The sequence below is a fragment of the Tauraco erythrolophus genome, chromosome Z (genome assembly GCF_009769465.1).
Source record: "Tauraco erythrolophus isolate bTauEry1 chromosome Z, bTauEry1.pri, whole genome shotgun sequence".
Taxonomy (NCBI): domain Eukaryota; kingdom Metazoa; phylum Chordata; class Aves; order Musophagiformes; family Musophagidae; genus Tauraco; species Tauraco erythrolophus.
The window spans coordinates 12122802-12138209 of record NC_141496.1 but is presented as its reverse complement, the minus strand read 5'-3'; the positions used below and the strand labels follow the sequence as shown (position 1 = coordinate 12138209).

General features: G+C 43.1%; 1 protein-coding gene across 5 annotated transcripts in view; it reads right to left on the bottom strand.

The window, feature by feature from the left end:
- Positions 1-15408, bottom strand: part of UNC13B (unc-13 homolog B) — a 198376-nt gene that overhangs the window by 104798 nt on the left and 78170 nt on the right. For 2 of the 5 annotated variants that reach the window (XM_086629931.1, XM_086629932.1), the window contains exon 1: positions 1530-3981. The exons of 2 other annotated variants lie outside the window; for them this stretch is intronic. In XM_086629931.1, coding sequence (XP_086486057.1) covers positions 1530-3981 — 2452 coding nt within the window. Of the gene's footprint in view, positions 1-1529; positions 3982-15408 lie in introns of those variants that run through there. One more of the 5 variants, XM_086629930.1, reaches the window with a different exon arrangement.

Here is a 15408-nt window from a genome sequence, read left to right as displayed (position 1 = left end):
TGTGAACCTGCCTGTACCACTCAAACTCTGCTAACATAAGCAGCCTCCTCTCACATTCAGAAATAGGTTATTTCAATACTTCTGTTGCACTGTGGCAAATGCTAATCCAAAAGACTGTCTGTTCCTTTGGGTCTAAAAATTAGGACATAAAGTCCAGGACTTGAGTGTCACGCAAATACTGTCAAAAAAAGGAAAAAAAAAAAAAAAACAGAAAATAAAAATGGATTTCTGAATTAAAAAAAAATACATTTTCATCTGCACTATCTATACTGTAGTAATCTAAACATTCCCTTGAAACTAAAATACATGTATATCTGGGCCAAACCTGCTAACAAATACTAGTGTTTCACTCATTAAAAACTTATTGTTTGAAATAACTCTATACTAAGGACCTCATACAAAATAAGAAAGCAAAGCGCTGATCACAAGCTTTATGGTCTGCGTAACTGAGGTCACTGGTACAGAAGTCAAATATGGATTGACAGATTGTTTCTTCACGGTGAAAGCATAGTCACTTGAAAAGACACTTGAAGTAAGACAACTCTTTCAATGGGAAGAAGAGCACTTGATTACTCCAACTAGCTTTCATGATCACAAGGAGAAAAGTGAACAAAATATTTCATACAGGGAGGTTTACATAAGGATGCGATGTTTTCAACTTGTAGTTTCAATATCTACCACTTTTTAAACAGTGAAGCCTCTTCCCTTATCTGTGATTTGGACAGACATGACACTGAAAAAGTTTTCTCACTGCCTGGAAGGGGAGCAGGCAGACGGACACACATTCCAAGGTTAGGTTTGGTTTTGCCAAATCAAGGCCCATCAAAACGTGGCCCACCAAAACACGTCAGTCTTTTCTATCTCCCACGTCCTTAGGAATGGGTTAACCAGCACTGCCCCAGCACTGTATCAGGTCACATCTGCTGTGGTCAAACACTTTATTATCTGTGCTGGCAATAAGGGATGTAGCTCCACAGAAAAGGAAAATTTATCGTCTCACAGACAAGTTATGGAAACAATATCAAAAAACAAGTCTCAAGTTTTGGGGTTTTTTTAAAGGTCTCCACTAGGATAACATCTAGCAGTGATTAAACACTGAGAACTCCCACTTTGTGATGTAGCCACTTGAAGTCTGGATCCACTTGACTCCTCAAACTGCAAATCTGGCTACTTATAGCTCAAATGCACACTTTGTTATCACATGTCTTAACTATTATATTTAACAAGAAACCAAGTCACGAATTATGACGAAAAACCCTAACACCTGCTATTTTGAAGACACACTGCAAATCTCCTTCTCTCAAACAAAAAACCAAAAAAAAAAAAAGAGGTGAAGCTTGCTAACTTGCATTCACACAATAAATTTTAGGGTTTTTTGGTCAGTACTGTTGCACAGCATATGTACTTGCCTTTGCAACTATTTTGTTCACAACTTCTAATAAACAGTTCACCCACAGAGTGAGGTGTTGGCTACTGGCTGCACAAATATCAGATTTTGACATCTCCTTAAAAACATTTTGTTGGTTTACCTGAATTTGTCTCCTCAGCAGAAATCCAGTTTCCTTCCTGCGCTAATTCTTTTAAGAGTCTCCTACGCATTTGTCTCTTTTCCCTCAGCACATTTTTGAAATTGTTGATGCACTTGTTCAGGTAGATGGTCTCTGCGCACACCTTGTCAAGGCTCATGGGTCTGCACTCCTTCACTGGCTCAGGCAGAGAGTTCACATCTCCTCCAGGCTCCTCAGGAGGTGAGTGCTGCCCAGTGGGTACTTCACAGTCAGATGATGGCATCAAACTGGAAACAGGAGGCTCACGCAGAACAGACGAAAGACAGGAAGGAACAAACTGTATCTGAGCAGATGCTTCGCTGGTGACAGTTGTGTTTGCCTGGCTCTCAGAGGACTGACTAGGAGGGGTTTCTGCAAAGTTGTCAGAGCTGCCACACATACCTGAACTGGTCATCATGAGCGTACTGTCATCGTCCATCTGTAAGCCACTATCGTTTTCAAGAAGCATTTCAGAATCGCTTGTCTCCAGTTTGTGAAACACCACTTGCAGAGCGGACCTGAAGTGATGAATAGCTTTCCCAAGCTTATTAGTGTAAAACTTCATGTCTACAAGATCAATATTATCCCGAGAATGGTCAAGAAAATACTGGGAGTTTTCTAGGACATCCCTAAAGACTTGATCCGTTGGATCTTGATCATTCAGGTCCATTTGGATCATATCTTTCAAGCTATCGCTACTGTCAGCCATTTCATCCGTTGTATGATCATAGCTAATGGTTGTCACCCCACTGGAAACATCTTCTCTTTGAATATCAACTTTCTCCACATTGGTAAATTTGCATGGGGTATCACAGTCAATTTCTTCTGAAGTTATCCCCTCATCTTTATCTAGAAGGGAAGAACAATTCTCAGTGACACGTTCAGTGTCAAGCCTGTGCTTGTCACCATTGCTTGAAGCACATGTTTGGTTTGCATGGCTCAGAGAGTCAGATGAGCAGCAGTAATTTCCATCACCTGATTTGGCTAAATTGGTCACCTGTGGATTTTGTAGAGGTTCATCAAGGGCCTGGTGAATGCCACTGTCATCTGAAGGCTGCTCACTGCAGCTTATTGTTTGTGCTTCCTTCCCAGTTTCAGGTATCAAGTTGCTTTTCTTAGTCAAGGTTGACTTCTGCATGGAATCAAGCCTCTCTCCTATACACTGCGTTTTCCTGCTCGTGCTTTTATGCTTAACCTGGCACGAGTCCATTCTAAGGTGCCCAACGGCATCAGTTCTCTGACCTGCATCAGGATTCACTGAGTTGCAATGACTTTTCTTGAAGCCAGACTGCGAAGAGACGGAATCTGTTTTGCGGCCCCTCTGGCCATTCTGCCGCTTTTGCTCTTCACTGGTAGCAATCCGGACCCCTGAGCTTTGCAGAAGGATAGACTTCTGTAAAATAAAGTCTCTCTGTTCACAACTGACAAGTTTCACAACTGCTGGTCTTGGCGCTAATGGCTTGCCTGTACCAATATCTGATCTATAAGCATCTTTTATATACTTACTGCACTGGATACCATTGAAACAGTGATACTCAGACAAGAAGCTGCAGATAAGCTCTACCGTATTTTCGCCATCTTTTTCTGGGATGCCATAAAAATATAATACTGGCTCTTCCTTGTGTACCTCTCTACTTGGCACTCGAGCATGTGTACCCTGGGTTTTGCCAGTGGAACCACCTTGCAGGCCTTCTATCTCGCTCAAGACCGTATCCACGCAGCTGGAGACTTCGTCTACAGAGCCTTTTATCAAGGTGAGGTGCTGCCGGAGCTCTGCAATCTCTGTCTGGATGCGACTTATTCCCTGGAGCTCTTTAACAATGTAATCAACCACATCAGCTGAGCGATCTCTTGATTGCCGTCTACAACTTTTGTATGCAGCGGGTTTTTCCTGGGGAAAGCATCCTTTCCTTTCAGCCACCTCCCTCCAGCTCATGGTAATACTCAGGGAAGAAAGGTCCTGCCCCTCAGACACTCCACTCTTTCTTTCAGAAGAGATCTGTGTCATACCATCAGAAGAACTTTCCTGCAAGTCCTTCTTGTTCTGTTGAACTGAGCATGGTATTTTTACATAGCCATCCCAGTTCAGTTCTACCTCACCAACACACACTTCACTCGCTCCCTTGGAATCAGGTCCTTCATCCTGATGAAATTCCCCCCCAGCAGTGGAAAATTCAGTGCTCGCAGAGTTCCTCTTTATTCCACAAACAAACATGTCCGTTTCAATCTCCACCGGGGAGAGCTGGCAGTGATGAGCGTGGTTTGGATTCTCATTCACTTGGCCTTGAAGAAGTCTCTTCATTTTGTCCCGCAGAAACAAATGAAGTTTTTGCTTCCGGAATTGTTTTCTTCCCCACAGTTTTACAACAGGTTTTCTGTGCAGAAGCACAATTTCATTTTCTTTCTTTTTCAATCTACTTCTAGCAAACATCATCAGCAGCTGCACCTGTGTTTCTCATAGTGCTAGAAGCTGCACAAGCACACATCAATCACTTCCCAACGCACAACTCACATCCAGTTTTTATTCTGTCACGAAGCAGCTACCAAAAGAGGGGAGAAAACATTACAGTTTGGTTCAGGTAGAAAAGGCCAAAGTAACTTAAGCAGCAGAATAAAATAAAAAAACCCAAACAGCATTCACATAAAAGCAGACAGAAAGAGGACGTGATATTTAAAGTGTACAGACATCATCTTGGTTTTGGCCACCTCCCCAGATCAGGTCTTTCTTTGTTGAAATAAGTGTTCCTTGCTCCCTCTTCTATCCAAGAAAGTTTTAAAAAAAAAAAGTTTAAAAAAAAAAAAAAAAAAAAGCAATGCTGTGGCCATTCCCTTTTTCAACCAGGTTTGCAAATCACTGTAAGCACAGCTCCTGGCAGTGGTGCACTGTGTGATTTAATTATCCCTCTGAATACAGAATTCTGGTAATTATTATGGATTCTATTCCTGCACATTTCCTTTCAAGTCCACAATCTTCCTCCTTTCTTGCTTCAAACCAAAGCAGAAATCTCAAGTTTAACTTGGCGCAGTACCAGCTACCCCGCAAGACTTGCACAAAATGATGTACAGTGGCAGGAAGACTGGATGACAGATTTTAAGTGTAAAACCTTTTCGCTATTTTAATATTTTTACTTAATATTTTGCTACCAAACACTAAAAAAAAAATCCAAACCCCTCGAAGCTTACAAGCTCCCAAGCTAACCTGAAGTTAAATATGCCACACTCAGCATATGCACGAACAGGCTGAGCTGACAGCATGAAGATTCTGCACGTCACTTCTATTCCAACCCTCAAGATTTTGCAGTGGATCATTTTCCCAATTTAAATCCCCTCTGTAAAAAGCAAAATATAAAAAAAAAAAAATACTATGTTTAACTACTTAAAACTTTCATGTGTCTTCACTGCTGTACTTACTAAGCAACATACAATCAGCTTTTGTTCTCCAGAGAGTAAGGCAGGCAAAGACCCCTACAGAGGTCCTCCTGGAGCCACGGAGCTGGAGAATGTCAATGTCTTTGATGACTCCATTTGGGCTTGCTGCTGTAGCACATATTCTTTCTCAAATTCTTTTTCGATTTAAGACTTATAGTAACTGCCTTTCATTTTTATGATCGCCTAGTTCTAAAGAAATTTTTTTTAATCTCCACAATGCACTAACGTAATCATCACACGCAACTTTCAGCCTAACTTAAATTTTGCCAAGCACGTACAGCTTTGCACAGGCAAGTTTTCTGCCATGTTGAAAGGAACAGAAGCAGGGTTTCCAACCTCGGTTTTGGTTTAGCTTCTGAGGCTAATGTGTTACAGCTCATACCAAGACGTGTTTTCCTGCTCCATTTTCACCTTCTTTGAGGTCTGGTAACCTTAACTTTCCTAACATGGTCTTTGCAACCCTGAAGTCTTCTGCAGGGAAGGTCACACGTTGTCCCACCAGCATCCACTGGAGAATGCTGGACCAGGTGCTGAGCCTAAATATTTCATGCTCTTATGCTAAGCAGAGGACCGAACACCACAATTGGCTTGATTTAAGGCTCAACAAATTCATGCCAAGCATTTTCACTACCCAAGGGCCAGCTCTAGAGCTCACAGAAGCTTTCACGTGGTGCCTCTTTCAGATATCATACAATGGTTCCCATTTTCAAAGCATTAGCTCAAAGTTTCTACACCTGCACTGATCCCAAGCTGCTGCAGTGCAGAAACCCTCCCTAACACATCCTCCAGCTCCACCTGACAGCCATTTACGCTACCACCAGCATTTTTCTGTTAGTGAACATTTTCATCCTGATGAATATCTTGTGTTCATTTTTGTCGTTTCATCTTTGATGGCAGAGGAGGCGGCAGTGGGTTTTGACCTGGAGGAAGCAGCATTTCAGAGGCAATACCTGCCCTTGTGAAGGATAAACAAATTCCCTGTTAGATTGATTGTCAGCTTCTTAAAGAAAACAAATTTTAATTTTATAGACATTTCAGTCCATGGGTCCATAAAGATCAGGTTTTCTTTTTAATGTCTTTCTTATCCAACTACTCCCTCGTGGAACAAGGTTGACATAAGAAATATTTGCTCAGGCTCCCTTCTTCCACCTCTTACACAGTTTACCTTTCACTTGAGTGGCTAACTGGTGTTTAACACCAGAAAAACACTGTTGTATCAATATTAAGAAGCGAACCCTCAGACAGCAAGCACCTGAACTCAACGGCAGAAAAGAAAAGCTCTACAGTTGTGGCTCTCTACATGTGTTGCTTGAGGGTAGCACACCAAGATGCTCATTTCAGGTATCTTCCAGCATGTCAAACCCCAAGCACTAGGAGAAAAGCCTACACATGCTTGTGCAAGGATTCTCTCAGAAAGCTCAATGTTCATCACACTTCCTTCTGCACACAGCTCTCAAGGCATCAGAGGGGCTTAATGATCTCCTTACTTTAAAACAAAAAGAAATCGGTTCAAGCCGGAATTCGCTTCCATTTCCAACACTCAGCGGTGGCAGTTTGTTTCAGAGAATGGTTTTTCCTGCTGAACACTCACTTGCAGGACTTCAGCCGTTCCAAAGCGGGTAGCTCAGTGCAAACATTATCATGCTGCCATTTTTGTTCATATATATAGTTTGTGTGGTAAATATATATGTATGTGTATATATGTATGTATGTATATGCATATATAGATATAAAGAAATATTTATTTCATTAGAGATTTTCAAAAAAACATCTTTGGTTTCAAATACTGGCAATAACTTTCTGGCTTGCCCCAAAAGGGACAGAAACTGTTTCCTCCCAGGCTGGAAACAAGGCCAGAGCAGAATGTGAGGATGGCAGCTCTGGCTCAGAGGGAAGCCTCTCTATTTCTCTCTACAGAGAGTGGAAATGAACAGAATTCTCAGTTTCCAAAGAGCAAAACACTGCCCATTTACAGGAATGCCAAGAAGCAGATAAGAGAACCACCCTCTTTACACCTCTCTCACAGTCTCCCTCCCTCCACTCCCAACCTTCTGCCACCCCAGACCCACGTTCAGACCCAGAGCTCTGGGTATTCACCTACTTCATCATGTAGGCTGGCCCCACAGTGCCTCTGCACCTCTTGCCAGGGTCTGTCACTCCTCCTCCGCACCCAGGTTCTGTTCTTCCCTTCCACTGCTCCAGACTAGGTGCTCTGTAGATACTTGTCCCCTGTAAAGATCCCTTATTCCTGTAATGTTGCCTATGTTAGGGTCATGCTTCTTTGTAGCACAGTCAGTCAAAGTGACGATGAAAGTTAATGTAGGTTCAGCCAGGGAAAAAAAACAATAAAATAATCTAATCTGGATGCAAGTACTTGCTGAATTCTTTTTCTCTTCCACAACCTCTCCAGGAGTGATATTAACACATAACAAGAAATCGAGCTTTTAAATACAGAGTATTTGCATCCTGGTATCCTGTCAGATACTGCAAGCCCCTCACTGACTACACAAGCTTTGTTCTGACTGCTTTTTCAGCAGGCATTTCTCTCCAGGGGAACTCCATGCTCAGCTCAGCTGTCTCTGGGTGTGCAGACTGGAGAGCAGCATGCACAGGTTCCACCTATGTTCCTCAGCTTCCCAAAAGGAAGCCGGGCTCAAGCTGAGCAGGAGGAAGACATCTCTCAGCTTTACCTGGGGATGCTTGGGCTGTTTTGCAACTCCCATGAGGACAAAACTGACACATTAGGATTTTAAACAGGGGAAACGGGTGAACTACCAGAAACACTGCACAGCTTATTACCTTGCCACCAGCCACATTTCTGAAATAACCTCAGAACACGTAGGTAAGTTACTTTTGCTTCTGTCGTACGGATTTGCAATGACAAAAGGAGCGCAAACGTGGCATGCCAGCATCAGTAAGCAAGAAACAAGAACATGAGAAATCCTGTGAAGGAATAAACTGCAATTAGATCTCTGCTCATCAGCTGGCGATCAGTTATGCTTTACACTTACAGCATCCTGGAGAAGGTCAAGCTCTCACAGATTGAAGAGAGTTGGCTGCAACCAACTCTAAGCAGCATCTTCATTTCTGTGAGCCACTGGACAAACATGGTTCAAAACAAAGGCGGCTCTGCGGTGCCTTCAGCTCTGCCCAACACAGCAGCGAGCTGGCCGCAGTCGCGTGGAAGTACAGGTTATGAAAGCACAACCTCTATGTCCTGTAAACCTCTGCTAAAATGAGGCTGGTTTATCTTCTCACCAGCTGTGTGGTTTTCACCACGCTGAGGAAATACTGAAAAACCTTTACCCTCCACCATCATGTTAGAAGGTGCTGGTACTCCAGGGTAGACGTGATGTTCAGAGTCACTGGCAAAGAGGCATAAAAACAATAACTGTGGCCAAAAAACACTTCACAGCAGCCTTTCTGGCTATTGACTCATGTCACCACGGCACTGAATGAAGTCTTTTAGATTTGATTATGTTTACAGTATCTCCCACACAAAGTGGTATTGCATTACCTGTACTAGCAAATACATTAGGAAAAACAATAAAATGACTGATAAATGGTCTTCCTACTTTACAAAGAACCATTTAAACATGATTAATACCAACAACTAAAATCCAGGACATTCCGGGGAAAAAAAAGGTTTTGGCATTAGCAAGAGAAAGAAATCGTGGCTAAGGCTGCCATAGCAACATCGCCCCAGCACTCAGCATGATGAAACACCGACTCTTCCTGGGAATATTACAGCATTTTTAAGCACATTAATTGCTGAAAGAATCCTAACAACAAGGCTTGACAGAGATATGAAGGGTTACCGCCAGCTTTGCTGATATATGACTTCTGGAGGTGAGCATGCCATTTTCTAATTAACATGATTAGATTTAATTTTGGGTTGGATCACACCTAAATGTGGCAGTATTGTTTGCTTCTCAGAATGTCTCTCTTTTCAAACCTTCTCCCAATAATTAACAAAAACTGTAACTTTTAATTCCTGGCATGAATTATCGGAACAAGAAGGTACTGAGCTGAGCAATCCTGGGTGAAGAGCAGCAGGACCGGAGAACAAAATGTTCTCTTGAAAAATGCGTTCACCTCAGGACATTTCTACTAAAAGTAAGGTGCAAAAGAGACATGTGGCACTTTACAGTGGCTTAAAGCGGAAATACATCCATGCTATTGAAAAGACAGTCGTTACAGCAGGATAAAAATTATTTTAAAATTAAAACAATGCAATCAAAGAAACTATTACAGTCCCTCAGCAACCCTTTCACAGTCCCTTTGCAGCCAAGCCTCAACCTAGGTTCTTGCTCAGGAATTACTGCATGAGCTGCGAAATCACGTCCTAGCCCCACTTGTAGAACTTTCTGAAATTTTTAAGCACTCCCAATGATGTTTTCCAGGTTTCACCTGTACCTACAGGTTTGTTTCAATAAAGATGAGCCAAAACTGTGTCAGAACTCTCCAATGCAGACATGAACGAGGGCCAGCCCTGCCACCTGTCACATTTTAGAAAAAACACACTTCAAACCTTTTCAAAGCAGTTTGGTAGATGTGACAAAAAGTCAGGTTTGGCCAGCCAGTTAATCTAATGGTAGAAAACTGATCTGGGAAACATTGCATATTGGCTGAATGAATTACAGGGTTCTGCACCACTCACATCACAGATATTTCTTACCTTTTACACAAAGCCATTCAACTGAGGCAAAACACACCTCTGAATAATGTTTTGTTGTACCAGCAAGTTATCAGTGCAGCTACAAAGTGAACGAACAGTAAAAAATCACTAAGTATGAGGATAAAACACTCACTAAAATGTTGCAAGTGCATTCACCAGCATAAAAAATTCTGTTGCAAAAGAGCATGAAATTAAATTCGTGTAATTAAAGAGTATCGCTGCGTACTACAGCAAGGAGATAGCACACCCTGCCTTAACTCCTTAATACCCCCTGCGAACGTAGAGGACACCACAAAAGCTGCTAAGAGTTCCTCAGCTTTCTGTAAAATGGGGCTGATGTCGGTCATCTATCCGGCATCACTTCCGTGAGCACAGATGGAGAGGAATTGAGATGTTCAGGCCTTTTAAGTCCAGCTGTCTTGAGAGCCCTCAGAGAACACCCCAGCACTAGGCAGCCCTGCCATTCTTCGAGATGTGCTCATTCCCTCTGCAGCCACATCCTTTTATCACAGCTTCTCCTCCAAGCTGAAGGCAGCAGTGGCTGGCACAGCAATGCGCCGGTTGCAGTAACAAATGAGGACTGTCATTACCTGGCAGCCAAGAAAAGGTGGCATCCAGAGACAGAGTCAAAGAAATAGGGGTTGTCCCTGAGTGCCGAGGGAGGCACAGGCTGGAAGCTGCTGACTGCGGAAATGCAAGTCTCATGCCCAGCTGGCCACAAGCTAAGTCTAAGGCGCCTACCGAGTTCTGAGACCATCCTGTGTAGAGAAAAATGCAAAAAGGATAATCGACTGCTAAAAAAAGAAAAGAAATCACAGCTGCTTCTGTCATTCTTATGTAAAGTTACTTCACTCCTTGGCAGCAAATTTGAGCAGCAGCTATCAGCAGCTTAAGAGCAAAATGAGAAGCAACTAAGTTCACCAGTCCCCTATTTCCAGAGCATTGAGGTTTTATACGCAGCTGAATCAATCAGTAAATGGTTTATCCATGACAACCTAAAGCACTAGCTGTTTCTTAAAACAGATTTTTCCCAAATCAGGATCCTAAGGACCAAGTATTACATTGAACAGATGAGCCAGGAGCAATAATCAACTTCTTACTTAAAGGAAACAGCACTAAGTACTGAAGCACAAGCGCTGGAGCACACTGAGAAGTTAGCTGGTCTTGGCATCAGGGCTGTAGAAATGTCTGCTAGGCTTTGAGTAAAGGTTTCAGATTATTCACCTACCTCTAACCAGAGGGTAGACAGACAGCACTGCCAGTACAAACCCAGTACTTCTGCTTTAAACAAGGTTTGCGTGCACCGTTATGGAAGTGCTGAAGGATGCTAAGAGCTCTGCCTTGACTAACAGAAACAGAACATGCTGTACCTTTCCTCTACTTGTCATCCAACTTACAAACCAGTGCTGAAGCCATAGTGTGAACTCTCCAAGTGCTGCCTTTCTGACAAAAACCACCAGGAAACACTCATCCCTAAGAATTTCTTACTCACTGAGGAGGTCTACAGCTGGCTTTTCAGGTAACAGTGCCTCAGCTCCCTGGGACACTGAGGTAGGGGACAGACAGACAGCACTCACCAATCCGGGGTGACAAATCAGGCGATCTAACTTCTGTTGTTAGAGCAGTGCCAGCACAGCTGGGGTACAGACTGGTGCTACATGATCTTGCTCACTATTTCTGACCTGTCCTGCAATGCTTTAGAGCAGACACTCAGCAGCGTTCAGCCAGGCTGGATGAAGGTAACATAGGCAGCTGATGGGATAATTAGGGTTTTCCAGCCCATGCTGCTAAACTGCCGCACTTGGCAACTAAAATCCTCCTGGGCTAAAACTGCAGCTTTACTTCTTTTCATCTTGAGGACAGACCTTAGCATTCTATATTAAGTCTTGATGTTTATCCCCCAAAGGTTCAGTCCATTAGCAAAAGAAAGCTGCCTGTACAAAAGGAATGAAAACTGAAAAGATATCTGAAACAGTCACACCATCTGCTCTGATTCACGAGCTTGTACATCATCCTCATCGCTCCTGCATGCCAGTCATTTTATCTCATCTCACCAGCTCACAAGCTTCTCAGTACAGGAAATCAGGCCAATGACAAATACTCTGGGTGAAAAGCAAGCCTGTTTTAAGTGACATTTAAGAAAGAATCAAACCAGTAATTTACTCTCAAGCTATTTGCTTTTCAAGTGATCAAATTTAAATTATCTCCAAATCCCTTTCCCTTTAACTCTTCTTCACATAGTGATTTTCATGTCAAATTCCAGCTGAGATACAAACCCTCCTATCAGAAGAGTATGAGAAGTAAACAGACATAACCTCAATTATACCAGCAATAAGACATCTACAATTAGTGTCTAACAAGTGAACACAAAACCTAAGATATAGAGCACACAAATGAACATACCAAGAGTAAATTGTTTTTACAAAGCACATGCTTAAATTCAGTCAGCTTCCAACAGAGCTATTGTACTGCTAAAGTAAACACACATACACACACACACCAAGCCCGTTCTAAAGATAAAGAACAATTCTAGATGGTTGCTGCCTACTTGCAGTTTATACCCAGCCACTTGATTTGTTCCAATCATTCACTTACCTTGTTGCTTCAAAATAAAATAAAAGGCTAAATGTAAAGGAAATGTATAGAATGAATAGAAAGCTACAGAATACAATAGCTTGTTCTCATAGAAGAGACAAGTCCTGAAGGATTCCTAATCTTGTTAAAGCTTCACAAAATAACGAACTTTCACTATGGAGATTATCAACATATTGTTGGTGTCCCATCTCAGGTACTGGGGAAAGCAACGTTAAAGGCACCGAGAGTATCCCCTTCCACGGCAGCACTAGGATGAGAAATCACATAAAGTTGAAGGCATGTTTTGAAGGCGGGGGGGGGGGGGAAATGCAAACAGTTATTAAAAATCCAAAAAGCAAAAAACAGCAGAAGCCAATCAATGTAAAAGCCAAAAATGCAGAAATCCAAAAATGTCGGCTTCCAGGAGTATCTCTCAACAGAAATTCTTTAGTTCACTGCCACAGCGCTTCCGTTCCCTTTCTCAGGCAGTACAGCACCAAGTACAGCTAAAACTTCATCCTTCTCTTCAGTTGTGACTCAACAGAAAATATTGTACTTCAGAGGCAGAGAGAAAGCCGTGCAGCTATTGCTACTTTACTCCTCCTCGTCAGCTGCTTACTGCCTAGCTCTTCACAGAGCAGCCTCCCCGCTCCGCTCGCACACCAACACTCCTTGCCTCGAAACGATTCTCCACTTTATTATCCATTCAGAAGGAAACACGAACTGATGGAGCCAATCTGACTAAAGACAAAACGCACTCCTCTGGCATTACGAGAGCAGGCAGTACAGCGCAGCGAGCTGATCTGTGCTGGAAAAGCGCTCTGCCTGACTCCTGGCATCCTGCAGGACTGCGGAGCAGGAGAGCTGGGGAAAAAAGCCCGGGACTCAAAATAATTCACCAGCTCCAAGAAGATTCTTTGCCAAACTCAGATATAGATGTTTATTTTTATACCTCCTGCTCACCCCTAGACTAACTCGCAAAATTCAGTGATGCCCTCACTGAAATTAATCGTATCGAATTTCCGAGGAAGACTAGTACCAGTTCTGCTACTAGTGTGGGGGATGGAACACCCATGGATCTTGCATTTCCCAAAAATAAAAGTCACATTGTTACATAAAAGAATGACTGCAGAAGTGTTGTGCACAGATTCAGATCCACTCATGTTGTACTGACACTTCTCGCCTGGGCGTGAGCAGCAGCAGGCACTTATCCTGCAAGAAGTGCCTGAATTAAAAGCACCATTTATTGGCCCTAAGCTGCCCCAGGAGCATCCCGTGCTCTGCTGCTCAGAAAAATCTTCCTGCCCGGTTGGTCCACATTCACATCCTCCTTTTCACTAATGCTCCCTTCATTCTGTCTCCCTCCTTTATGCACCCAACACGAGCACCCACCTCCTTCCCAAATGCTGTTTCTCTGCCTTTAGCACCAAAGGCACTCTATGGGAGCTGTGCACATTTCCTGGTTTCGCTCAAGGACAACTCACTGCATCTTTCAAAACAAAGTCTTTTCACAGTGTGGGGTGGGATTTTGAAGAGGCCTATATGACTTAGCTGTGGAAATGCCACTATCCTCCCATCTGCTCAAATACCTCCTACCTCCTTGTGAGCCAGCCTTGCTGTGAATGATACTTCCCCTCCAATCTCTTACCTACACCAATATCAACTTTTACTCATCACTTCCTCCACAAGCATCACTGTGCTCCCAGCCCTGCCCTCGCTGCATGGGATATTCTCCTGGCACCTTCTACCCTCTGGTCCCATAGCTCCATCCCAGCACCTCGCTAAAGGATTAGCTGAAAACAGCCAGGCTGGTTGTCCCCATGAGCTCATTTGTTTAATGGACATAAACAGTTTTGCACATAGCTAGATTAATGCCATGGTTCACAACACTTTGTCTTGGCAGCACCACCGGTGAACAGTACCCCTCTGCTCTTTCCACGTGCAGTCACAGGACTGCTCCTTGCAGCCAGGCACTGGAATCGGGCCACTGACCTCCTTTCAGAAACTCTGTAAGGCTGGCATTCCTCTGTGGTCACTCCATCCCACAGAAAACCTGCCCTCTTCTTGCTCCTTCCCTTGCTGCAGGGGCACGGATCATAGGTCAGATTTTCAGAAGTGCTTTAGCTTTAAATGATTCTAAAAGTGTGAGCTCGAGTTTCTCGTTATACGTTTGCACCCCATGAGAACACGGCTTCTACCCAACTGAGGGCACCGAGCTCCACTGCAATAGAAATGACTGCTGCTACACACATCAATTATAGCACTTGAGCTCAGAGCCGAAGCTCCGTATCAAATTCATCCACATAAGGATGAAGACTGCCCAACTAAGAAAATAAAAATGCAATCCAGGATTTGTGCAGCACTTAGTATGTTCAAAGCTCTGCATAGGAATAAGAAAGAAAAGATCTTGCCAGGGGCCTCTTTCACAGTAATAGTTTAAAAAAAAAATATTAAGCATCCATCAGACATTTTCTTATTCACATTAACTCTCTATAGCACCTGAAGCATCCATTAGACAGCTCCCAGGCTTTTACATACCTTACTTTTTCCAGAGATCCTACTACAAGTGAAACCAAAGCAATCTTGCCATCGCTGCCTCTGTCCTTCATACCTCTTCTTTCCTGGGTCTTTGCCCATCCCTGCAGCCATCAACACCAGCCATTAGCACATGCAAGTCCAAAATGCTTTGGGGACAAACACAATCCTGCAGCTCTTGAGACTCAAAGAGCCTGTGAGGATTTCCAAGCACTTCCATGTAAAATTCCAATATGGGATTTTATAAGGACTAGCTGCTTTATAAGAACGGGAATGGAACAACACATGAAAAAAAGTGAGCAAGTCTCATTAGACACAGAAACAGGAGACATCACTGACAGAGGTCATGAGCAATGCAATGCTGGAAAGTGTCATGGCCTTCACCACAGCTTACACGGAGCTAGAAGGGAAAATGTGGCTATGAAAAGACAAAACACAAGTGGCCTCAGAAGTAAGAAAGACTACACCTTCCAAACATTTAAAAACGCTCATCTAATGCACAGGAGATTGAGACAGGCTCTGTTTTTCAGGGATGTTTCATTTACTGAAACAATTAAGACAATTAAGAACTGGGAAAAAAAGGCACAACTTGCATCTAAAAGAAGCCTATGAGAAAAAGGTTGCTTTACCTTAAGTCTCAGAGCA